This window comes from Dreissena polymorpha, chromosome 3 (assembly GCF_020536995.1).
Source record: "Dreissena polymorpha isolate Duluth1 chromosome 3, UMN_Dpol_1.0, whole genome shotgun sequence".
NCBI classification, from domain to species: domain Eukaryota; kingdom Metazoa; phylum Mollusca; class Bivalvia; order Myida; family Dreissenidae; genus Dreissena; species Dreissena polymorpha.
In genome coordinates this window covers 23,788,086-23,814,413 of record NC_068357.1, presented here as the reverse complement: position 1 = coordinate 23,814,413, position 26,328 = coordinate 23,788,086, and the positions used below count along the sequence as shown (strand labels likewise).

The window sequence follows — 26,328 nt, the reverse complement described above, 5'->3', positions numbered from 1 at the left end:
AGCATTTGACTTGAATGGACTTTTTCGCATTTTGGCAAATTGAAAATTTAACAAAAATTGTGATACATTTTAGAAAATAATGCATGCAGTATATTCAAACAATCAAAATAGCACTCCTTACTTAGAAATGTGTATAATATATTTGTTTGTTTATTTATAATTCTAATAACCCATGCGCAAACGCACATTTTAACAAATAAGGGAATCTATCATTTTTACATGGACGTTTTTCTGCCATAATTATGGACTAAGCTAACACATTCCAAGCCATGCTAAAAACAAAATAAATGAACAGATGCATTTAGACCAGTATGAAATTGCATGTTGTTTCAATTAACATCACATGCCAAAATACTATGTTAACGAATGCAGCATCTTAGGCCTGATTGATTTCAAACACATTCAATACAAACATCACAAAATAATTTAAGTAAAAATTTGAACACACACTTAAAAACAATGTGTGTTGTTGATCATGCCACACATTGACTTACAATTGACATACAGCTGATATATATAGTATAAACTTGAAATTATTTAAAGTTCATGTTCTTCAGTGTTGTTCCAAATAATTGATTAAATCAAAATATTCTCCTTACAGTCTGACATCCCTGCTGATGGTATGGACCCCTACGGAGACCTGGACATTGGCCTGGTCAGGTTCTACTATGACATCTCCAGTAGACAGGCTATGTACCAGCTGGCTCACACCATCTGTAAATTCTTCTGTGGAAGTATGGGGCATATCTTAATAAACATGTAAGTTTTGGAGTGATGTTTTATGCCACTGAAAGGAGCTTCTAGGGTCATATACAGGGGGTTATCACATTGTCCCTCATTCAACGTAAATTGGAGAGTACCAATAAGTAATTTGTTTCTATTACAGACTTTTAGTTTAACCCTTTCCCACTTAGAAGCAAATTGAAAATGGCTATGTGCAAACAGCATAAAACCAGAACAGCATGCGAGTAACTCACAGCCTACGAGTTACTGGCAGTCTGTTAAGGTGTTATGCTGTTTACTATCAAAGGGTTGGAAATGAAGCCTTTTAAACTTGAATCCAGAAAGAAAAGTCTTCAATTAAATCTTACTTTAGAAGTGACTACAATTGTGTCAAAATATGTATCTAAGTAGTAAAGGGTTAATAGACTTAAAAGTTAGGATTAGTTGTTTCAAAAATATTTTGTAAGTGGCAGCTAAGGCTATGTCACTATGGTGTCACAGTATATTATTGTGTCTGTCTGACTATACATCCGGTTGTTTGTGAGGTGTGTAACCTAAAAAGTATTGAAGGGATTAAAATGATATTTCATAGCACAATAAAGTCCTTTGAGAAGAAATGCTGAATAAACATATTTATTTGAGCTTGATTGCATAAAAAACCTACGGTTTATTGAGAAGTCTTGAGTCTATATCCTGGGTAGAACCAGTACTCTGTGTCTTTTGGGGAGACTTACCATAATGACTGGTCAGAATGTTGATGTGGACAACATCTAGGCCAAGTTTGAACTTTAGTCATGTTCATTTATGGGATCTACTCTAGGTGAAAAATGTAATTTTGTATCAGCCTGTGTGGACTGCACAGATATCAACTCATGATTGGTCAATGCCAATGGTGACAGACGTGTATTTGCTGTGCTATTTCAGGGATACTGAGGAAGGTCGAACTGCTGGCAATTATTATGGGCCACTTCCTGCAGTCAGCTATCAGAAATCAAAAGAGGTAGGCTGGTATTTGTTTGCCAGTTGCTTTAGATATAAAAGGAAAATTACAACTTTGTAGCATTATTACATGTTTTTAGCTCACTTGAGCACAAAGGAATTATGGTGGTCACCCTATGTAAGTCCTCAGTTATTGTGCGCTGTGAATTCTGCGTGTGTCGTCAACGTTTAGCTCATAGCTATGGAGGCCATTTTTTTTATTGCAATCTTGATGTATCTGGGTCAGAATGTTAATCTTGACAATACCTTGAAAATATCGAGAAATAATCTTCCTCAATTGTGTCCAACAACAAGGTCACCAGGTAAAATCTTATAATATCCCTGTAATTACTCTGAAATGCAACATTTGTTATTCAAGCTTGGTAAATCTTTGTCAGAATGTTAATCCTGACATCATCACGACCAAGTTTTAATCTGGGTCATGTGTGTCTCAAAATAAGGTCACTAGTTAAACCTTAGAAAAACCTGTTAGAAATCTAAAGGTCTTATTTTTAAGCACAATTTTGATCAACTTTGTTAAGAATGTTTATCTTGACAATATCTATGCAAAGTTCATATTTAGGTCACATGCATCTAAAAACTAGGTCACCTGGGGACCGTTTCAATAAACATCGTAGTACACATTTACAATACGATACATTTTTCAAAGATACATAATTGCTTAAGTCCATATCATATGATTATAAATTTTCAGTACTTAATTAATTACATCTCAAGCGCCATATATATTTGACGAGCATGGCGAGCTAGTTCATCTACTTATTAAGATTGCAAAATTATCTTGTAAGTTAAAATTGTCGTATGATCTTTTATGAAACGGCCCCCAGGTCAGTTTTTAGAAAAACTTTGTTGGCATTCTAAAAGGCCACATTTATTATTCAATCTTGATTAAGCTTTGTCAGATTGTTTATTTTGATATATATATCCTAAGTTTTAATCTGGGTCACATGTGTCCAAAAATGGGGTAACAAAGTTAGATTTCAGAAAAAAATTGTTGTAATCTAGAGGCAAAATTAAATTATATGAATTTATTTGATTGTTGCAATGAATGTATTTTGTCCTTATGGTTTTACTTTTATTCTCCTGTTATAGATGGAGTTACAGTGGATGTATTGCGTCCTCAGTTTTACATTAATGTTTTTTTCCCCTTATAGACAGATCGTTCATTCATGGGTGGGGACATAAAGACAGATAACGTGGCCTCTTTTCTGGATGGATTCATTGACGGAGAGCCGCTCTACCCTGATAGGTCAGAATTTCAGTCAATCATGGCGGAAAATATGGAAGAAGTAAAGGGAGGAGAGGAGCACGAGGTTTCAGATGAAATCTTGGATACAGACTATGAGAATGGTAGATTTATTTCAGCCTCGCTCTACGAAAATATGGCTTTATGCATATGAACAGGCTAATCAGTTCTGACAATTTCTGCTTTGATCGAATTTTACAGTGTAAAGGAATTCTCTTCTTAGCTTAAATCTGATTTAGGCGGAAAGTGCCGCCCCTTATTCTGAAACAACATTTTACACACATGCATTCAACCGTTTTTTCATAGCGAGGCTCATTGATGTTTTTAAAGATTTAGTTTTTTGTTCTGAAGTCGGATTTTAAAAACAAATGTAAGTGGTTAAAGAAAAGGATGGTTGGATGAAATTTATGATGAAGATTATAAGAATGGAAGATTTATTTATATATTTTTAAAGATGTAGAATTTTGTTCTGAATGCAAACTTCAGTAGCTACGTACATGCATACATGCATCTGCCTTTTTGGTAAATTCCTATAATAAAGGGCCTATGCTGTTGCAAAAATGGATTTATTTTACTTACTATGAATTATATTATATATTAGAAATGGGTTTTATACAGACATGTGCGAGAAACTAGTAAAGCACTACACAATAAGATTAAGATAGAGTCTACCTGAGATATTTCAATGAAATAGACCATTTATGTCTATAGCCTATACTTAATGCATATCTGCATTTGAAGGACATGAGGTATTCTAACACACCCATTTTCTGTAAGTTTATTCCTAATGTAAAAAAAAAAGAAAAAATATTATTTTTAGATATACCATTTTTACTTTATTTCCATCACATATGACTCTTTCAAGGACATCTCTTTTCTATTAACCTTTTTAGTTGTTCTCTTAAAAGAACAAGAAAACAGTTTGAACGGTGTTTTACTAAGATGGATTATTATTCCCCGCCATAGGCGGAGGGATATTGTTTTGGTGTTGTCCGTTCATCCTTCCGTTCGTCCGTCCTTCCATCTGTCCGGCACTTTTTGTCTAGAGCTATATCTTGGAAGTGCTTTGGCAGATTTCATTGAAACTTGGTATGAGTATATACATGGATAAGAGGATGAAGCACGTCAAATAGCATTGTACACCATCTGTTAATAAAGGAGTTATGGCCCTTTGTATCTTGAAAAAATGCTTTTTTGTGTCCGGAGCCATATCTTGGAAGTGCTTTGGCGGCTTTCATTGAAGCTTGGTATGAGTATATAAATGGATAAGAGGATGATGTACACCAAATGCCATTGTACACCATTGGATAATAACGGAGTTATGGCCCTTTGTATCTTGAAATAATGCTTTTTTTGTTTGGCCGGAGCCATATCTTGGAAGTGCTTTGACGGATTTCATTGAAACTTGGTATGAGTATATAAATGGATAAAAGGATGATGCTGGTTGGCGTTATCTATTCCTTAAGAACACTTTTGTGTCCAGAAGTATATTGGTGGGGAAATCAATTCAACGAATTTGATTGTTAAAACATAAAAACAAAACTGAAAATGTTTTCTTCTGTTTTAGTTGAAAAACAAGATGATAAGATTGCCAATGCTGTAGAAAAGACCAGGAAGATTCCGATGGTGCTGGGGCTGGTTCCAGCTCTCACAGATAAAACCTTTACCACTGTGGTGCAAGGAGCCAATATAGCTGTCGTACTGTTCTACTTTCCTTGTAAGCTTTATTTTATTCATTCTTAAAATAGCAATAAATAGTGTGTGTTTTTTAAATTATACATGTTTGTGAAATAGCCTTCATAACTTTAAAAAACTCTTGTGCACAAACATACTTAGTTGAAAAAATATTTGTGAGAGGTACATGTATAAAAATGATCACAATTTGACTTTTAAGAAAATCTGTAAATTACTTGTACATGTTTATACCCCCATGACCAGCAAGTAGTTCAGGCTCCATTGTTATCACTTTGTTCTGTCTGTCCCAAAACTTGTTGGCACCGTAAAAATTACAATCTGTGAAACACATTTCAGAGGGTATGAATGTTTAAGAACATTTGGTGCAAACATTTAAGTCATAGCCTTCTGAATGTCACAACATCCTCGGATAGGCATGCAGTACTTTGCATCAATTCAAGGATTTCAAAATAACTTACTAAAAATGTTACCAACATAACATGGCCTGTTGCAGAAAAGCACCTAATGACATCGACCTTGATTGCAGATCAAATTTGTCAATAACAGGACATTATTGTCAAAATAGGACTTGTCTGCTCAACAACTTTACTATGACTTGAAGGAATTTAAAATAACTTAGCCCAAATGTTAATCTATAAGAGCCAATTTGTTGCACCAAAAAAACAATATGGCACCCTTCAATGCCAAAGTTTTATTCAAAGTTAAGGTTTAACTACTTTTTTTCTCATCGCTCCATGGCAAAATTGTATATGAAACACCCAAATACAAAATCACTAGTTTGAAGGTTACACTTTGAGATCAGATGTCAAAATACAGCTCTGAGTGTTCATACTGTAAAATGTGTAGAAAAGTGGTCTGAGGATATGAATCACTGTTAGTGACAGCTCTAGTTACCGGATCCTGTCAGCACCAATCCATTGGTCCATCAGAGGGTGTTGTGACATTTAGGAAGGCCAGCTCTTCAATGTGTTTGGTGGAGATTGTTGTTTGCAGTTATGGTTTCAAATCCAATTGTGATTCATCTTATCAGTCGGTCTTTTCCCAGTTTTAATTATAGCTATCAAATTATTTATGTGTGACTACAGAGTGTAAACTGTCTTGTTGTAGTAATATAATTCCATGACAAAGATTGGTTATATTTGGGTCACACTGTTGGTTTTTTAGTCCACATATAATTTTATCAGTTTATGGAGCGAATACTTTCAAGTTTCCCAAGAAAATAAATTGAAACTTAACACATATTTTAAACATAGCATGAAGTGTACATATGCTAAACATTTGTTCAAAGTCAGGTGAGTTATTTTCCCTTGAACAAGGCTAAAAATGGTATTAGTCAATTTTTTTGACAAGGCTGTAGTTAAGGTGTAAGTTTCTATTTTTAAATTTCCAGTTGATGCAGTAAGCAATGCTAATCTACGAATGTTTGGTGAGGCAACAGACCGTGTGGGCCAACAGACAGCGCTAAAGTTTGCCCGAGTCAATTGCTACGACTGGACAGATGTGTGCGCTCGGGCTGACATCACGATCTACCCCACGCTGCGTGTGTACAGGAAGGACCAGTCTTCCTGGGACTATCATGGACCACAGGACGCACAGGCCATGTTTGCTACCATGAAATTGTAAGAAGATTTGTTGATAAGATAAATGATATGTTTTTTGTTTGTAAATTAGCTTTCATAATGTTTATTTTGATGTAATCTGGGTGTCAGAAAACTGCTTAAATTTTGAACAATTTCTAAACAAAAATATCTTAGTAGGAAGAAACATTATCTATTCTCATAGTTTTCCCACTGCATACAGTTAATTTGAAGGTTATTGCCCTTCAGTGGAAAGGCAAGTTATAAGTGCTATACAAAAGCAGTGCATATTTTTTTATCAGCCAAACATTTGCATAGTAACAAACAACGATATTTTTTAGTATTTATTGTAAAAAGTATATACATGCATTGTCCTGGTAAACAAAATCCACACAACAAGAACAATACATATTATGTGCAGTTATCTGGGCAAGTAATATTCATTTCTTCATTTCACACTATCCTGATATCCCATTTTTAGCTCATCTATTTATTTTTTTTTTAATTATGAGCTATTGTCATCACCTTGGCGTCGGCGTCCGGTTAAGTTTTGCGTTTAGGTCCACTTTTCTCATAAAGTATCAATGCTATTGCATTCAAACTTGGTACACTTACTAACTATCATGAGGGGACTGGGCAGGCAAAGTTAGATAACTCTGGTGTGCATTTTGACAGAATAATGTGCCCTTTTTATACTTAGAAAATTGAAAATTTTGGTTAAGTTTTGTGTTTAGGTCAATTTTATTCCTTAAGTATCAAAGCTATTGCTTTCATACTTGCAACACTTACTAACTATTATAAGGGGACTGTGCAGGCAAAGTAATGTAACTCTGACTGGCATTTTGACAGAATTATGTGCCCTTTTTATACTTAGAAAATTGAAAATTTGGTTAAGTTTTGTGTTTAGGTCAACTTTATTTCTAAAGTATCAAAGCTATTGCTTTCATACTTGCAACACATACTAACTATCATAAAAGAACTGTGCAGGCAAAGTTATGTAACTCTGACTGGCATTTTGAAGGAATTATGGGCCCTTTATACTTAGAAAATTATAAATTTGGTTTAAGTTTTGTGTTTGGTCCACTTTACCCCTAAAGTATCATAGATATTGCTTTCATACTTGGAACACTCGCAAACTATCATAAGGGGACAGTAAAGGACAAGTTGCATAACTCGGGTTGTCATTTTTACGGAATTATGGCCCTTTTTTGACTTGGTAACTTTGAATATATGGTTAAATTTTGTGTTTAGATCCACTTTACTTCTAAAGTATCATGGCTATTGCTTTCAAACTTCAAATTCTTTCATGCTATCATGAGGGTACTGTACCTGGCAAGTTAAATTTTACCTTGACCTTTGAATGACCTTGACTCTCAAGGTCAGATTATTAAATTTTGCTAAAATTGCCATAACTTCTTTATTTATGATTAGATTTGATTGATACTATGACAAAACAAATCTTACCTGACATACCACAATAGACTCCACCCAACCCATCCCCCAAGCCCTTCACCCCGAATCCCCCCCCCAAATTGTTTTTTTTTTTCTTTCTTAAAGATCATCTTATAAATGACCACCACACCCTAACACTATACCCCCCCCCACCCCCCCCCCTCCCAATTTTTTTTTTTAAACATGGTTAAAAAACACAAATATTTTTTGTATTATTTTATTTTTGAAATACTGTCCAACCATCCCACCCAAGAATCCCCCCCCCCCCGCAAAAAAAATTGCATTTTTTTTTGCATTTTTGGAAGAAAATTAATAAATGACCACACCCCCACACTATACACCCCCCTCCACTCCACCCCTCCTTCCTTAGTGATTGAAATTGAGATAGGTCCCTTCACCTTTAAAAAGAAAAATAGATGAGCGGTCTGCACCCGCAAGGCGGTGCTCTTGTTGTTAATTATACTGATGGAATCATTTACCTCCCTTGATATTTCAGACTCGAGTTAACTACTCCTGTCTATGTTGACAATGTTAACAAGGCAATGGAGTTCATAGCTGACAAGGGCAGTAAGAAAGTCTGTCCTATGGGGGAGGTAACCAATATCACAGTGTTTGGACTCTTCAGAAAAGAGGATACAAAAGGCAATTTGACTTTTACAAATCATATAAGTTGAAAGCTTTGAAGAAATATTTATTATGTTGTCAAAATATTATATATTCAACAGTTTTGGTTCATAAATGTATTTTTTCTGTAAATCATTGTATCTGTTAGTGATACATACAAACATTTCATTACAATGATTCTATAAAGCAAGGTTTTAATTTGTACTCTTCTTTATACAAAGAAATGGCAGTATTCAAGCAGATGAGTGAGGAGTCAAGGGAAAGAATCCTGTTTGCCTACACTGACATTCCACAATCAGCCTCCATGTGAGCATAAATATGAATTTTTATGCCCCTGAAGGAAGGCATACATTTGTATAGTAGTCACATTGTCGGCTTGTGCATGTGTGGTTGCTGTGTATGTTTTTGTATATATCTGTCCTTTAAGTTTTTGTATATATCTGTCCTTTAAGTTTTAGTCTCCACATTGTATTTTTTACTTTCCTTGGAGGATTTTTAGCTCGGCTGTTTTCGGAGAAAACCCGAGATATTGTCATAGCCAGCTCGTCGTCTGCCGTCCGCTGTCCGCGTCGTGCTGAAACCTTGACATTTGTCTCTAAAATCAAAGTGCTTCCATTAGGTCATTAGGTCAAAGGTCAAGGTCACTGTGACCTCTAAAAATAAAAAATCAAAAAAAATCTGACAATCTTTCTTTTATTCAAAATTGCACCCGCAGCCGAGCGTTGGCACCCGTTATGCGGTGCTCTTATTGTATAATTATTATTCCCAATGAATTGGTGATATGTTGCAAACATCTCCCATGCTTCTCCATCGAAGGCCACAGTTCAACGTCTCTGTAAATTTAAAATGACTGGGAGGAATTTAATATTTCTTCAGATTATTATTCTATGGTCAACAATAACGATTTTTTGTTTCCTCTCTTTAACTTGTTCATGTCTAGGAGGATTTTACATTTCCTCAGATTAATATTTGCTGTGACAAGACAGTGAGTGGCATGCAATGCCCATGCTCATGGAAGCAAGGTTAAGGCCACAATTACAAGTCAAAAGTTTCTTCTCTTTTTTACAGGGCTTGGAAGGATTTTAATATAAATAAAGAATTTAATTCCCCACAACCATATGATGCAATGTGTTTATTCTACTGTTTTAAAGGTTAAGGTCACAATTAAAGGTACCTTGCTTAAGGTCAAGGGTCAATTTTTAGTGTGCCCTTATACTTTTGAGATTACTTGTTGCTATTGATAGTAGATGAATACAACTTATTTGCTTCTTTGCTTAGGTCAAGGTCAAATTTAAAAGTAAAAGTTCATGAATTGGTGTTCTGATATGTAAACTATTAATGCCTCAGAGGAGGTTGATATTACTTAAATTTATGTATCCCCATTTCCAGAGTATGCTTTTAACCATCAGTGAAATATCATGGTTACAATTTAAGTTCACAGGTAATTAATGTTAAATTATGTTCTTTAACCTTTTTATGTGAGGAATTAGTATTGAACAAGTAGTCCTATGATTATCATAGGATATCATATGAAAATCATTTGAAATGAAAATTCATAAAATTTGACTGAACAGTGACTTGGACCTTCTACCTAAGAGCATACAAAATTCATGACATATCATATGTCATAAATTTTGTATGCTCTTAGGTGGATGGTCCAAGTCACTGTTCAGTCAAGTTTTATGAATTTTCATTTCTGCTTTTATCTTTTGTACTGTTAATTTGTTGATATACTGCTTCCCTCCCCTTACAAGACAAGAATACACTTTACGGGAATATGTCACCTCATGTCACACTCCTTGTTCAATTTAAACTGTCAAACATGTAAATTTTTGGTATGACAATCATTGTGATAAACACATTTGCTTTATGTGATATTTTTTCTTTCAACATTAAGTATTTAAAATTATTATGTTAGTCTCGTCAGTCCATTTACATGTCTCTATGTTAAAACAAGGCAAACTGTGTAAAAGTATGTTTTTCTTTTCAACATCCTATCAGAGCTGCCCAACTAAAAGTAAAGCTTCCAGCTGTGGTCTTGAGCAAGTTTGAAGATGATCTTCAACCAACATCCATGTATGAGGGCAGTTTTAACTTAAATGAGCTGAAGATCTTTGTCCAGGACAACAAATTGCCAAAGTTGGTAGGTAAAGGACATGTGAGCTTCGGTAACTTGAGACATGCAGTATGGCTTGTAAAATGATTAATTGATTTTCATTTGTAATGATATGATACTTTTGCCAAAGATGTATTCTTGTTGATGCTACATTCTGTATACAAACAGAATGCACAATTTCCACGAGGATAACATCGAGGTTTGTATCTCCTAAGTAACTGTCAACAATTTTATCCTGGACACGGACTCTAGTATACACTCTGTGTTCTGGATGAGTACACCTTACGGACCGATTGTGCTAGGTATAAGCCAGTGAAATTATCGACTGATATTGACACGGCGTTATTCACGCGTGACTAATACACAGCCGCGCGAATCTTCGCTGCTTGGGGCCATACTCTGATACTAGTCGGTTGACGTGCAAAAATCTGGTCCTGACCGGTTTAGAAACTGCAGCGAATGGTTTATCACACATAATCGAGATAAGAATGTAAGTAGGGTGTGCACTGTGTAATCGATTTCATGAGCAAACAGAATCAGACCGACTGTTTGGGATTTTCAATCGGTCTTTCATGACCTCAATCGGTCTAGAACCGACAAAACCGACAAAAATATGATCCCTGCAAACAGTACTTAAAGCTTCTTTTCATTTTGTAATTAAGTGGTTATTTGACTGAATATTTCCAGGGAGTTTGCAAGTGTACCTTTAAAAGAATGGCAAAAACCTCAATGAAAAATATTCAATAAATGTAGGAATGTTTCCATTTTATTTTAGGTTAGCTTAGTTTCAGCCTATTATGGTAAGCTGGATTGTAGTAAAAGCTTTTAGGGACACTTGAGTCAGCTTCCTAGGTACAACCAGTACTTGATTTCTGTTGGAAGGAGTCTATGAAAGCTCCTTGAGTTGTTATAAAAAAAGTCTGCACAGGCTAATCAGGGATGACGCTTTCGGCTTTAATTGTGTTTTTCGTTTTAAAGGAAGTCTCTTCCTAGTAAAAATCAAGCTTAGGCGGAAAGTGTCATCCCTGATTAGCTGGTGCAGACTGCAAAGGCTAATCTGGGACAACACTTTATGCACATGCATTAACTCCCGTTATCGCATTTGGTGGCTCATTTAATTCCACTTGCAGGGTGTTCTGACCCCACTAATGTTCCCAGAGATCCGTGGTAAGTTCTCAAGCATGGTTGTGCTGTTCACGGATGAGACAGACAGGTGTCAGCAGCCCATGGACTCTGTGAGAGAGGTGGTGAAGGGAGAACACTTCAGCAATGTGTCATTCAACATGATGCAGGTGTAAGTGTTTACCTGTGAAAACATATATTGGTGTGATATCAAGTATACTATGCACTGATGTGATATCGATCTGAGATGTTGGTGAATTCCATCAAATATGATCTCAGTTTCCATCAGTTGTTTTTCCAATTTCAACCCACCATTGCAATTGCTATAATGCCAAAATAGTTTTGGTCCTCAGCCAATTATTGCAACATTTAGGTTACATCCATTCTCTGCCAAAGGCTTAGGGATATAGAAATGGTGTGTAGGGCTCGACATTAACCATAGTCGGATTGTCTAGGTCATTTATCCAATGAAATCATATAAAGTCCAGCGGAACTATAAAAGAGATATCTGTTTTCAGACATGATAATACCAGTGCGGGGTACCAGGTGTTGAGTAAATACACTGTGGAACCAGCTGTACCTCACATTGCCTTGGTCAACTTCCAAAAGGTAACATACTTTGCTGTACATTAATTTAAGGAATATAAAACAGAATCCCTTTTGTAAAGACATGCATTGTCGACTCAAGCTGTCAAAATTTTGATGTCTTTTAAAGGGGCCTTTTCACAGATTTTGGCATTTTTTTAACTTATTCATTAAATGCTTTATATTGATAAATGTAAACATTGGATCATAAAAGCTCCAGTAAAAAATCAAGAAAAAAATTAAAAAAAGGAAAAGAACATTGCCCGGAGCAGGTTTCGAACCAGTGACCCCTGGAGTCCTGCCAGAGTCCTGAAGTAAAAATGCTTTAGCCTATTGAGCTATTCCGCCGAGTACACATTCTTGAAGTATTTTATACCTTATATAAGCAATCTTCGTAGTTTCACAAAATTTAACGACAAAAACAGAACTCTCCAAATTATTCAATCGTTTCGCGTTGCAACGCTTTATAATTTTTAGGTTTTAAAATCGTCAAAAGATGCATATAATGGCTATATTAGAGCATGGTTAATGTTCAGTATTACTGTTTCCTCACAAATATCATAACTAAAACGAAAACTTACGAATCTGAAACAACTTTTTTCAATTTTGTCAATTTACCAAAGCGTGAAAAGATCCCTTTAAGTATTAATAACATTTTTTAGGTGAGAGAGGTGTAACTCTCAGATGGTTGTATCATGTATTGAAATTTTTATGATATTGACAATATTATTGATAATAATGACGAGAAAAAACTGCATCACTTATATGGTATAATACATTTTAAATATTTTCTTTATGCAGTCAGATGATAGCCATCATAGAGGAATATGTTACTTATTGATTGTGTTGGCATGTAATATACTCTAGTCAAACATTATGGTTTAAGCTTGCAAGAAATAGTTAAGAAGTGAAAATGAAAAATGATTATCTTTTGAGTTTCATCAGCGAAAATACATAAAAAAACTTTTGTTAGGCTACAATTTTCACCTCCATCTTCATATTTGAGGTTTGTCAAACATAAAGGTTAAAAATAAAACTTAGTTTACATTAAAGTTGTACCTAATAGTGAGATTTTATTTGGAATATTTAATCTTTAAAACTCATTAATGTGGAAGTTAAATCACAATAATTTATCTCTATGCAGTTCCTCAATGTAGCATAGATTAAATAATAGTTAATATTATTTTAAGACTAAAACAATTAAACAACATCACATTTCTTCAGTTAAGTAGTTAAATGATATGATGCCAATGTATTTTTGCTTCGAAATACAATCACACCCATGTTAAAGAATTTATTAAGTTTTAAGCAACAGATCTATTTAATATATAACACAGCGTTAAACAGAAACAGCCGGTGGTAACCACGAGACCCAATTGATGTTCACTCGTGGAACTGGGCGACTTAAAAAATATGCGTACCGAAGCTGGATGAGCACACGTTGAATTACCATTGTGTTACGCTTTTATAGCAGCAACACTGCCTGCCCAATTAAAAATGCTTTTTCTCATTTAGCGACCAAACAAAGAAAAAACATATACTGGCTAAAACTAGTTATACCAATTGCTCAAACATTGAGAATTGCTTAAACAAGGATTACACTTTTTCACATGAATGATTTATACAAATATCACTCAACCAGTGATATCACATTTTTAAATTCGGATATTTTATACCAATGATCGCTCAACTGGCGATTTCACACTTTTTTATGCGGAAATTTAATACCAATAATCGCTCAACCAGCAATTTCATACTTATAACTGCAACATTTGATACCAATATCACTCAACAAGAGATTTCACATAATTTTTTACTAGAAGATTTAATACCAATAATTGCTCAACCAGCTATTTCACACTTTTTTAAACTCGGACATTTAATTCCAATTATTGCTCAACCAGCTATTTTAATTTAAACCTATTTAATTAAGCTCTATTGCATAGAAAGTTTTTGGCTAATTGACAAGCTCTCAAGTCTGTTCCTGGGCCTATAACCAGTACTTGGTGTAATTTGGGGTGATCGAAGCAAAGCTGCCAGTGGGGTTCGAACCCATGACTACCCGATCGCTAGGTGCAGAGCGCCAGATAAGGATTTGTGAAATTAGTAACGGTACTGCCACTGACAGAAATAGAAGGAGTAATGCTGAAAATCAATTAGTACATGTACTACCATATCTAAAAATACAGGTAGTACTGTACTACCCGTGTTCTTGGATATTGAAGGGTGTATAACTGACTTTACAGAAACATTTGTAGCAATAATAATAAATATATTTAGCTTCTAAAACAATTACTTTATTAGGTTTTCCATTCTGAAGTATGATGCAAATACAACTACACATTAAAGCGCATGACTAAATACTATATCTTTATTTTTATGCCCCCCTTCGAAGAAGAGGGGGTATATTGCTTTGCTCATGTCGGTCGGTCGGTCGGTCTGTCGGTCCGTCCACCAGGTGGTTGTCAGACGATAACTCAAGAACGCTTGGGCCTAGGATCATGAAACTTCATATGTACATTGATCATGACTCGCAGATGACCCCTATTGATTTTGAGGTCACTAGGTCAAAGGTCAAGGTCACGGTGACCCGAAATAGTAAAATGGTTTCCGGATGATAACTCAAGAACGCTTAGGCCTAGGATCATGAAACTTGATAGGTAGATTGATCAGGACTCGCAGATGACCCCTATTGATTTTCAGGTCACTAGTTCTTTACAAGAAAACACAAGCCAACTAGTAAGATAAACCTAAGTAAATGGACACTAATGTCACTGTCTCATCCGTTTCCCATCGTGTTTTCTAACGTTTTTAGCCACCGATGCAATCAAATCGTTTAATATCGGGGCGACAATGTATTTTTTGGGGTAACAGATTGAATGTCAGGATGGTTAGACGACCGTATGTAGCCATTATATGACAACAAAGTGTTTTTTTTAAACGCTTTCGATTTACCCGGCCTTCCCTGGGAGAAGACATATTGTTTTTGACGGGTTAACGATTTACCGGAAATCACACAACATAATAGACAATAATACCGGAACCCAGTCTACAACCTTTTGGTAATTTAAATTAATTAAAAGCGCTGTTAGGTTAGAGACATACAAATCACGCCGCGCTGGTTCGAACGTATTGGTACGGCCAGATTTTTTTAGTAAATGCGTAAAAGGGATATTAAAGTCGTAATTGTACGCCCAGTTTATAAAAATAAATGCGTAAACCTTCATGAAAAAGCCGTATTTACGGTTGTACGGCCCTTATCTGGAGCTCTGCTAGGTGGACACCATATCCACTACGCCACGGCGACCAAGCGTTACACAACTGACCTTTGAAATAAATTCCAAAACCGAAACCAGTCCCTCCAGCACAGACTGTAAACAGTTGAGTATCACCATTGGAAATCCAGTGTCAGTGAAAATTTAGAGACACTTAAAATATTGCAATGATGAGCGGATACTGTGATGCAATGTGTATCGTGTACTTTGTTTCAAGGAATAATAACACCTGCTTGTAAATTACAATGCCCCATAATATAAATTTATTTTACATGTGTTTCACTTTAAGCTTTGTCGTGAAACCATTGTCTATTACTGGCCTAAGAGCATTCAACTGCCAGGTTTTAGGCGCTTAAACGGTTGCTCGGGGTTTCATTAGAAAAGCAAAACAGGACAGACTGTTGTAAAGTAAAAATCATTAATTATGAACAAAAAATTAAGACTTACGAAAAAAAACAATTTGCTAAAGTTATGGTTATCCAAAAATTAAGAGTGTCCAATAATTTAGAGTAATTTTGGCTGTGTATAAGCCTGCTTAACCAAATTTTACTCTTAACTCAGAATTCCAGGAATTATGAAAACTGTTCAAATGTTTTGCAACTGACTGAAGTGCCTAGTGGAAATGTTTCTGCCACATATGCAATTTACATGAATTCACAGTATTTTGAAATCTTCTCGCCGAATACTAAATCCATTTCAAAGGTCTATTTTGAAAATTTTAGTGTTTACCTAAATCCACTGGGGGCTGACGAGGTATAAGCGTAGTCAGTTTCGCTACGACGTCGAGTATATGTTTTACTACGAAAACATTGTTTAAATACACATGACATCGAGAACGGATTAGTCGAACATTGTGTTTAAAACATGTAAGATTATGATTTTGTAATAACAAAACTCTGAATTTAAGCACAATGTCATTTCATAGGTCTGTTACATCAAATTATAATCCAAGATGTGTCTGGTTTATGCGGTTAAACATGAAATATACCGCTGATTTATCAAACCGAAGTCAAGTTTCACTTTAAAAAATGCAATTAAGGTTTACAACTGTGTATAATTGACACAATTTTACAATTTCCATATTGATTTATGTATTGTTAAGCCACTGGTGTGTTTAGAAATGTGTAGGGTGACCCAGTTATCATAAATAAAAGCTAAATATTATTATAAGGCATGATCATGTCTCTGACAGTATACGTATATGCCTCGCTACGACAACGCTTTAGCGTGCATGCGTTTCTCACAGAAGACGTATTGGTTATCTCTCAAAGGCAAAATAAAGAAAAAAAAATTTTAATAGAGTCATGGAGTGGCTGGATATTTCCTTTGAGACAGAGGTAGTAACAACGGCACAACATGATCCGAAGCGCACAGTCGACATGGTAATGCACATTATTATGATATAATTACATTCACGTCTAGGCCAATGGAAACGATTAAAATCGCAAATCCATATATAAGATGACAGTTGAGAGTCGAGTACCTAATGTCGTCGGTCTCAATAAAAATGACTCATCTTCTCCTCGTGACAATCCCTTATACGTTTATTTTGATAGAGACCGACGATAGGTTTTCAGCATACGGTACTCTTTATCAAATAACATTCGATTCTCGTTATCCCCAACTCGCTTATCTCGAAACTCTGCTTATGTCAAAGTAAATCCCATGTCCCAACTTCGATCATTATTTATCTCATACGGATTTTGATTTTTACATTGTATATATCAAAGCGATTTTCTTGAATATCGGTTATCGTCAACTAATTTTGAGGTGAATTTCATGTTTTTATACATGATTGTACCTGTAAAATCCACACCTGTAACAGCCGTAAGGTGTGGAAAGTAGGACCCCAATGGCACAAATCCGCAATTGCATAATCAATATATTGTTGTAAAGGTGTGGCAGTGGGTTTCTGTCACAGGTTATTGTTAACTGCGTACATGAGACGGCCGGTAAATTTACCTCGTGTTACAATGCGGTTAAGGCCCAGTCTCACTATGATGCCGGCGGAGCCCCAGTGCGTGATCAGGCATCTACCGGGATGAGCCGGGGCCCTACCGGGATGAACCGGTGCTCCACCGGGATGAACCGTGGACGACCGGGGCTCCACCGGGAAAGTATTAAAATGTTTAATACCTCCGGGATGAACCGGTTGTCCCCGGTTAAACCGGGGCGTTGCCGCAGCTCTGCCGGGGTCTGATGCCGGTATAACCCCGATGAGTGCCGGCGTAGTGACGGTTTACCGGGGCTCTGCCGGGACTCTGCAGGCTTTCACCGGGTTCAACCTTTTCGTTTGGATGTTCATGCGCACAGTGAAGCACGGCATCTTTTGCACTGGGAAATGGCAGTCTGCAGTAACTGCAAACTGCATGTGATATGTCCTGAAATGGATACAGAAACTTCGTTGAGCAACCTATGCATTATATTTGTACTTCGTTGCGCAACCAATACATACTCTGTGCGAAACCTTTACATAAAGCGGCTTGTAATTTCCTTCGAAACAAAGCATTTGAATAATTAAAATATATGTTCGTAACCTGTTTTGTACTTTAAAATGTGTAATGTACACTGAATCAAAGTAAAATGTAGTTTTATTTAATTTAAGTTACCGTAATTGGCTATTTTAACAGAATAACCATCTTATGCATTGCTTCAAATCAAAATAATTCGATTTTAGCTCATAATAAACTTAAAGGTTGCAACTACGCGCATTTGTTATTAGTTTGTTATTGAAAATAAGTACCTACCATTACTGGATGTTCCGTTCTCTAATCCATAAACACCAGAAAATATGAAACTCGCCTATGAAAGTAGTGTATTTACACCATGTTTTCGTAGTAAAACATATACCCGACGTCGTAGCGAAACGGACTACGCTTTGACCTCGTCAGCCCCCAGTGAAATCTTCAACCATGTAAACTACCTCATCGAGTTACTGTATTTTTCATTGATGAAGTCAGTAACTGAGTGTCTATTTGGAAAAAAAACGTGGTGGGTCATCCTGAATTACCCTGGTGTCTTTTGGGGAACAGCCTTTGGTGGAAACCATTAAATTAATGAAAGGATGTTCAGTGAAAGGTCCTGGCTTACTAACTGCCAAAATCTTTTTATTTATCTTATCTTGAACAATGTCCGCATTTGATATTGTAAACTTAAAAGTTTTTACTTCATCTTCTGATTCTGGATCGGCAATAATACATTGAAAAACATTTACAACACCGTTGAACATTTTTATTTGATCTGTATAATTTTTTTATGATAAGTAGTCACGCAATGTTTTGGTATCCACTGCAGATTTTGCAAAATTAAGTAAGTTATGGTTACCAGGTAAAATAGTGTCAGGTTTGGCGTCTATTTGGGGTGCCTTGGTTGCTTTCGCGCAATCGGTGCTGTGACTGAAGGAGATTAAATCCCAAGATTTATGCATAACCACCCAGGAATGCAGCATTCTTGCATATTGTAAATATGTTATACAAAATCTCATGAACTTTATCTTGCTGTATGGTAAGATAAATTGATGCGTATATCAAAAGGGTGTCTGACCAACGTTAGATATTTTGTATTTTATCCTTACATTCCTTACGTGGCTGTTTAATTGCTGTAGTTGAAGAACACAACCATTACAAAAGTCTGACAATTATAAATGCTCTTTTTAGCAGTATGGCCAGGTTAACATATTCGCCCCTTGCAAGTTTGCAATTTTAGTGAGACCAGTATGTCTGTGGCCTGGTCATTGTTTGCCAATCACCTTAACTCCTGCGACTGACGTTTGTTCAGGGCTTACCTCAGATTATTTGCGAAATCAAGAGTTTGTACCTTTGAATTGTCATTACCAGGATACTGTATGGGGAAGAAGATTCCCCACTAACACCGCACCTCTCAGCAATATTTGCATTGGAAGGAACAATTTTCAATACATGTACAATTTCTTTAAAATCTATAAAAACAGCTACCAGTACCAGGGACTGGTTGAAGAAATCTTGTATTATTCTCCAGTGCCTCCTCCACTGATTCCAGCTGTTTCCTTTTCCTCCCACGAGGCATTTCCTTAGATAGCTCGAGATTTAAATTGAAATGTTTTTAGCAATCTGCACACTAGTGCGGGCAGTTTGCAAAAGGAGATGACATAACACAACATGGTATGGAAATTACGTTAGCCTCGAGTTCTTACCATCATGTTCGAGGCAATCTGTACATAAATGTATGAAACTGACCAATTTAGGTATTTCGTAATGGAATATATACAAACAAGTAAACTGGGTGTGTTTTCAGAAAATATAAATAAAATTAATTTTTATTCAGAAATTAATTAGTCATATCTCAAACATCAATGGCATAACGCATAAAAAGCCATAGAGGTGGTATCAATAAATTATATTAATGTATGTAGATACAATAATGTTTACATGAATTGTATGATAATGTATATTACATGAACATAAGAATGTTATTTCAGATTTTTAAGTAAACGTGATAGTAATGACTACTTCCAAATTGCTACTGCCAATTGTTTCCCAATATTGATCATATTCTTCAAAATCAGTTGAACAACTTTTGTTTGCCAAAAATAGCGATTATACTCCGAACATAGTGCCTAAGCCTGTATACTTTCCATAAAAATTATGTTATATTAATTGTCATTGCAAACTTTCAATACCTTGAACAGGTTTTTACTTAGTATAAAACCATTGACGCATTGAATGTTTAGGCATATAGTCACTAATATTGGCTCTACAAGGTGAAATCTCTATATTTAATTAAACATTTTTACAAAGCTGTTGAAGCTTCTTCCACGTTTTTGTTCGTCTTGTGCTTATTGCTCTTTCTTGTGTGTGGTGTTTAATTTCGTTTAAACATTTGTAAAAAAAGGCTAAGAAATTAAATGAAGACACTGAAATTAGGGCAAACAACAAATATTTTAAGAACTCTTTAACATATTTAAAGTTATTGCTCAAAATTAAAAGAATCTCAAAGAAATCTGAATTAAATATTCGTAACAGTAAAAGAATGTCAAGTAATGTGACTACTGCAGCAATCAAATTGTTGTACGGATCAGTTGGATTTTTTATTTTTTTATTTACTGTTCTTTCCTTCCGGCAGGGATTAAGTTTTCCTGTATTGTTTCTGTCTAAAAGTTTAGCATCAGATTCGTCTAGATGACCTTCACTTGACCATATACCTGTAGTCCTTTCCCTTTTGTTGGGGTACACGCATATGTTTCCACTCACTTGGTGTTTTTCCTGTGCTCTATTTGTCTCAGGCTCTGTGGACATAGTTGGTTCCTTTGAGGTCGGATCAGCTGTTTTTACCTGTTCTTTCTTATTTTGCATAGATTTACTTCTTCTGTTCTTCTTTCCTTTTGAAGTTTTTGTTTTTTTCATATTTGCTTGATATATTTTTGGTGTTTGTTTTCTTTTGTTAAGTACCGGTATATGATTGTGTTGTTGCTGTTCCTTCGTAAGCATTGTCTCACTTGAAAAAGATGTTTTATTTTCCATCTCAGTTTGTTCATTCTTGCTGTTCAATTGTTTAGTTAAAAGCTTGGTTTGTTTTGGCACAGGTATTGGTGCATCAGTTGCATCACTTAAAGCTTTTGTTCCTTTTTTGGCATTGCCTTTTTTTGGCTTTTTGTTTGAAATTTGATGTTCCAAAACTGTTGAGTCCTTTACAGAATCTTGGCTACATTCATCCCTTTTGTCTGCTGGACAATTAACGCTTGTTTCTAAAGATGGAGATATTTTCTCATTCATATCATTGATTGACTTATACTCATTTCCTGATTTTTCATTTTCGTTGTCTCTTGATGTAGCACTTTCATCGGTATCCTTGCATTTAATTTCTGCACTGCCAGCCAAGAAATAGTGTGGTGGAAACTCGCATGATACTATATTAAGTTTTGCTAGTGGTTGTGTCATTAGCAAGATGTCTTTTGGTAACCCTCTATGGATGCCTGTCAGTCTTTCTAGTGTATATTTAACGATGTTTGGTATGCTCTGGATAAAAACATGCATAAATTGCTGAGCATAACTGTCGTTAGTTTCCTTAAAAAACATTTCAACCATGTAATCCTCATATTCTTTCATGCACATTTTACTTGTCAAAAATGTCATCGCCCTTGTTGCTTCATTTGCAAGTTGTACTTGCGAAATGACCTCTAGTAGTATTCTGTTTTTGTTCTGGTTGCTAATATGAGTTTGATCGAGTATGATTAAATAGCCATTTGCTATTAAATAGTCAATCACATTGGTAATTTTCTCTTTAACGTCTACATGTATTTTACATGGGATCAGGTTTCTTTCAGGAATCATGTAATAAGGCATAAAATCCTCAGAAATGCATTTTTGAAGATATCTCAGAGCGTCTTGTATGCGTGGAACTAAATCTGTTTCTGTGTAATCTGTGATATGCCTTTTTTCTGCTTCCCAGAACAAAACATTTTTCATCACATATGACGTTATCTGTTGATTTAGCGGTCGCAAAAGAAGCTTACCTACAGTTTTAAGAACAACATAGACCTTCTTGTGCATGATATTCATAGAGTCAAAAAGGGCCAATTCTCCAGCAGGAAAACAGATACGCCATTGTAATTCCCTCCATTTGGTTCCTTTCTGTCCAGTGGGAACCACTACTGCAGTCATGGTCGAAACTATATTGACCAAAGGTGTTGGTGGCCAGTCATAATTTCGTGTTCTGCATTTCCAGACCAATATTTGTTTTGTTGCTTGGTACGGAAACCCTCGCACATAGTCCATTGTTTGGTCTGTGACATTCCAGAGTTTCCTGAAATATCGTACAAATTCACTTATTGGCTCTGAAATTTTAATTAAAGATGGTCCTTTTCTTCCAAGATACTTTGTTCTTTTGGCTATGATTCCTTCGCTTGTGAAAAACATGTCATCATTTCTACTCATGTATTTGTGCGCAGATAGGTACTTTCTGTTCTTCCTGTTTACCAAGGCATGTTTTAGCAATCTGAAGTTCTCTTTATTGCTGCCTTTACATAGAAGCCATAGAAAAGTGTGCCCAGGGGGTGCCATTTTTTCATCGACAACAAAAATAATGTCACAAGTATTATAATCCAGATCTTTTGTCTCCACACATTTAATAAATTTGTAAATTTGCAGAATGTCAAGGTCATTGATGATTTCCATTCCAATGCCTTCTCTTTGACTTCCAATAAAAATTCTGTCGATATCATCACGATTCTGAATTCTTCGTGCTGATAAAGTACGAGCTACAGTTGACTTATACCAGGAAAAGATGCGTTGCTTAATGTCATCTTCACTGTAACCTAGTTGTTCTAAGTGCTGGTCTAGTATAAGGGATGCAATTTTTGTTTGTAACTCAGTTTCAGCATCATCTTTTCCCCTGAAATAGCAATAACACAAGTTGGATATTATTACATAATCACAAATATTAATATGGTACTAAATCAGGGTTATGCACTTTGAAATTTCATGATTTTCTTATAATATTTTCAAAAAATTAATTCTTTACCCCCCTTAATTTAAACATTTTAAACTGTAAATACATTTGTAGCATGGGGATGAGAAAGTGCATTTAAGGAGTAAGCTTTCTTGTTTTGCAGTCAGGATGCATGCAAATTATATGTAATATATGCCCATTTTCTTAAATCAATAATGGCGAACCACACCAAAAAAATGTTTAGATAAAAAATCCTAATTGTTTGTAATGTTCTATTACGATGAATTTTTTGCAAAGTAAACTAACAACATATTACCTTTTGCTATCCATTATCCAACCTGATAAATCCCCTAATCTGTCCATATCCGTTTTCCACCCCAATACAATATAAATCAGGTTCTATTGAAGCAGGACTCATTGTAACTGGCTGCAAAAATAGCCCGGGCTTCTCTTTATATACTTGCTCAATCAACCATAGTTTTGACTTTACTTTTGGTTTGGTTTGATAGTGACCAATATTGAAAGAGCTTTATCTGTTTAGGAACCATATCAGCAGATATGTCAGTTGTGAATTATGTTATTTTTGGCAAGCTATACAAAGCTTGGTTTTCCCAAGATCTTAAATAGGTTAAGTTCAGCCAATCAGTTATTGCTACGTATGTTTTGTTTATTTTGGTTTTGTCCTTAACGCTAGTCACATGCAAGTTCATTCAAATCTAACTGGGTCAGACCATGAGTAATTCTTTTCATAATATTTGCAAACCTTGCCAGCTATCTTATTTCAAGGCCAATTCAAAAAGCTGCTATTTAAAGCAGATAACTATATTGGGGCTCAGCACTTCTTTGTTTGGGGTAATGATAAGTATGTTATATTTATCTTGAAGGTGAAGTTGATTGCATTCCACTTTATATTCTGCTGTATTTGTTTTGCTTCTGAAGCTGATAGTGCTTTATTATTGTGTTTTTAGAGGAAATTAATTATGCTTATGGTATTGACATAGAAAATAAAAACAAAATTATATTTACGATTTTTGTGGCTATGGTTTTGATGATCATAATTACTACTTAGGATGATGATGATCATGATGTTGATCATGATGATTTATTATCCCCCACCATAGGCGGAGGGATATTGTTTTGGCGTTGTCCGTCCGTCCTTCTGTCTTTCCGTCCGTCCGTCAGTCCGAAGCCATATCTTGGTAGTGCTTTGGCGGATTTCATTGAAACTAGGTATGGGTATGTATATGGATAAGAGGATGATGCACGCCAAATGGCATTGTACACCATCAATTAATATCAGAGTTATGGCCCTTTGTATATTGAAAAAATGATTTTTGTGTGTGTCCAGAGCCATATCTTGGAAGTGCATTGGCGGATTTCATTGAAACTTGGTATGAGTATATATATGGATAAGAGGATGATGCACGCCAAATGGCATTGTACATCACCTGTTAATAACAGAGTTATGTCCCTTTGTATCTTGAAAAAATGCTTTTTTGAGTGTCAAATATACTTTTGTGTCCAGAAGCATATTGGTGGGGTATATCAATTCAACGAATTTGCATGCTACAATGACAATGGTGATCATAATTATTTTATTTCTGATGACAATTATGATGGCAATGATAATCACAGTGAAAATGATAATGATTATCACTCTGATGATGATGATGATTATGTTGTTGTTGATGACGATGATGATGATGATGATGATCAAATACAATGATAATTATTATTATAATTATTCATAATACTTACGACGATGGTGTAATACAAAAATGATAATGGATACTAGTTTTTACTGATGATAATGATGATGAATAGAAAGAAGATGATGATAATGAAGATGAATTTGATGAAGCTGCTGCTGCTGCTGATAATGATGATGACCATGATACCGATGATGATGATGATGATCAGTGCTCCAGCTAGCAATAAATAGAGGGGCGCTGCGCCCCTCTAAAATTTGCCCACTTAAAAAGCGCCCCTCTATTTTTCTGTCAAATGCCCTTTTAATCTCTAAATTCCTGCTTTCAGGCCGTATAAATCGCCAGAAACATCGACATGAATACACAGATAACACCCTTACATGACTGCCTGTCAGCACATTGTGAACAAACAAGTCCCAAGGCCATGGTTTGTTATCAGATCACTAATTAGCCTTTTGTTGCAGACGATAGTAACATGCTGTGAAAGATTATCTCTGAGGTCACGCTTGGTTAGGCACAATCACACTCGAATGAAATCAAACTCAGCACTATTGATTTTTTTAAACTTCTGAATTCTTTGGCTATATTTTTTTTTTTGCAAAAATAGTGATTTTTAATTCAAAATACCTATTAACATTTGAAAATTAATAATCTTTTTTAATGCTAATATGCAGTTAATTTTTAGTCCGAAATTAGGGCATGGAAAACACATTTGTGTTTGGATTTTATTTCTGAACTTTAAAACACTGTCTGTCCTCAATCATGATGAATTTTAACATGAATAGGGGCAGACAGTTGTTATTTCAACAAATAAAGAACTTGTTTGGAAGGAGGATTTATCACTCTGAAAGTAAAATGTTATGTTGATATTGTCATATATTTTCGCGACCTAACAAAACTGTCAACGTTGTTGACATTAGTTGAAATAACGTGTTGTGAAATAAATATATCCTATTATTAACAATAACAATGTTTCATTTTAATCTCCAGACTGGATGCTACTTCATGGTGACATTGATCATTGTTTAGAATTTAAATTTGTCAATATAGATTTTTGTTTTAATGAATATTATTATTGTGGATAAAAATTGGCTCAAAGTTATTTAAAGCAACGAATTTAAGTAGTGACAGTCACAACGTTTTTTTGACCCAGTGAAACCCCTGAATTTATTTCATGTTTTCTTCATTTCATTTTCTTCTAAAAGGCCACTGATTCTGAAACTGGAACCTGAAAGATTAACATACAGTTCAATGATGATAGTTGATAAAATAAACATCAAAATTCCCCCCCCCCCACACACACACCGGATAGAAATATGATATCTCTAATGCGTGAAGTCGGATGCTAGCCCAAGTTGGTTAGGAAATTGGCTACTCAGTTGTTTTCCTTAGCGCCAATGTTGATAGTAATATATTTATTGTAATTTCATTACACAAAATGAGGAACAGCATACAATTGGTGAAGTCATCCAATGCACTAATGTTTACAATTAATAAGTATATAGTATAACCAAAGTATATTTATAACCAAATGCCCTATTTTCCAAAATTACGCGTGAAATGTGCCCTTTTTGGGGAAGCTCCCCTCTTTTTTGAAAAGCTGGCTGTAGCACTGATGATGATGATGATGATGACGACGACAATCTTGATGATGATAATATGGATGATGATGATTATGATGATGATGATGATGATGATGATTTTAACCCGCTTTTCCGAAGGAAAATACTGGTTATTAGATTGGCGAATGTCGGCGGGCTGGCGGGAGGGCGGGCGGAAC

At 35.4% G+C, this 26,328-nt stretch overlaps 2 protein-coding genes across 8 annotated transcripts in view; one reads left to right on the top strand and one right to left on the bottom strand.

Annotated features, from left to right (window-relative positions):
• Positions 1 to 26,328, top strand: part of LOC127873294 (thioredoxin domain-containing protein 16-like) — a 107,676-nt gene that overhangs the window by 57,213 nt on the left and 24,135 nt on the right. For all 6 annotated transcript variants that reach the window (XM_052417088.1, XM_052417085.1, XM_052417084.1 and 3 more), the window contains exons 9-18: positions 602 to 759; positions 1,648 to 1,723; positions 2,877 to 3,072; positions 4,536 to 4,685; positions 6,054 to 6,282; positions 8,189 to 8,334; positions 8,538 to 8,622; positions 10,318 to 10,459; positions 11,563 to 11,726; positions 12,073 to 12,163. In XM_052417088.1, the coding sequence (XP_052273048.1) occupies positions 602 to 759; positions 1,648 to 1,723; positions 2,877 to 3,072; positions 4,536 to 4,685; positions 6,054 to 6,282; positions 8,189 to 8,334; positions 8,538 to 8,622; positions 10,318 to 10,459; positions 11,563 to 11,726; positions 12,073 to 12,163 (1,437 nt within the window). The remainder of the gene's footprint in view (positions 1 to 601; positions 760 to 1,647; positions 1,724 to 2,876; positions 3,073 to 4,535; positions 4,686 to 6,053; positions 6,283 to 8,188; positions 8,335 to 8,537; positions 8,623 to 10,317; positions 10,460 to 11,562; positions 11,727 to 12,072; positions 12,164 to 26,328) is intronic.
• LOC127873295 (uncharacterized) lies at positions 19,702 to 23,323 on the bottom strand. 2 transcript variants are annotated; one of them, XM_052417090.1, is made up of 2 exons: positions 23,156 to 23,323; positions 19,702 to 22,782 (listed from the first exon to the last, which is right to left on the bottom strand). In XM_052417090.1, exons 1-2 carry the CDS (start codon positions 23,200 to 23,202, stop codon positions 20,172 to 20,174), a joined length of 2,658 nt encoding a protein of 885 aa, XP_052273050.1. In that variant the 5' UTR covers positions 23,203 to 23,323; the 3' UTR covers positions 19,702 to 20,171. The 2 variants fall into 2 exon arrangements, with proteins under 2 accessions (XP_052273050.1, XP_052273049.1); XM_052417089.1 differs by having other exon boundaries at positions 23,178 to 23,273.

What these genes read in the sequence shown, in the direction of transcription:
- LOC127873295 (XM_052417089.1), bottom strand. Translation starts at nt 23,257, where the DNA reads ATGAGTCCTGCTTCAATAGAACCTGATTTATATTGTATTGGGGTGGAA. An exon ending in CAGATTAGGGGATTTATCAG is followed by an intron (nt 22,783 to 23,177) that starts GTTGGATAATGG and finishes TTGCTATTTCAG; the next exon opens with GGGAAAAGATGATGCTGAAA.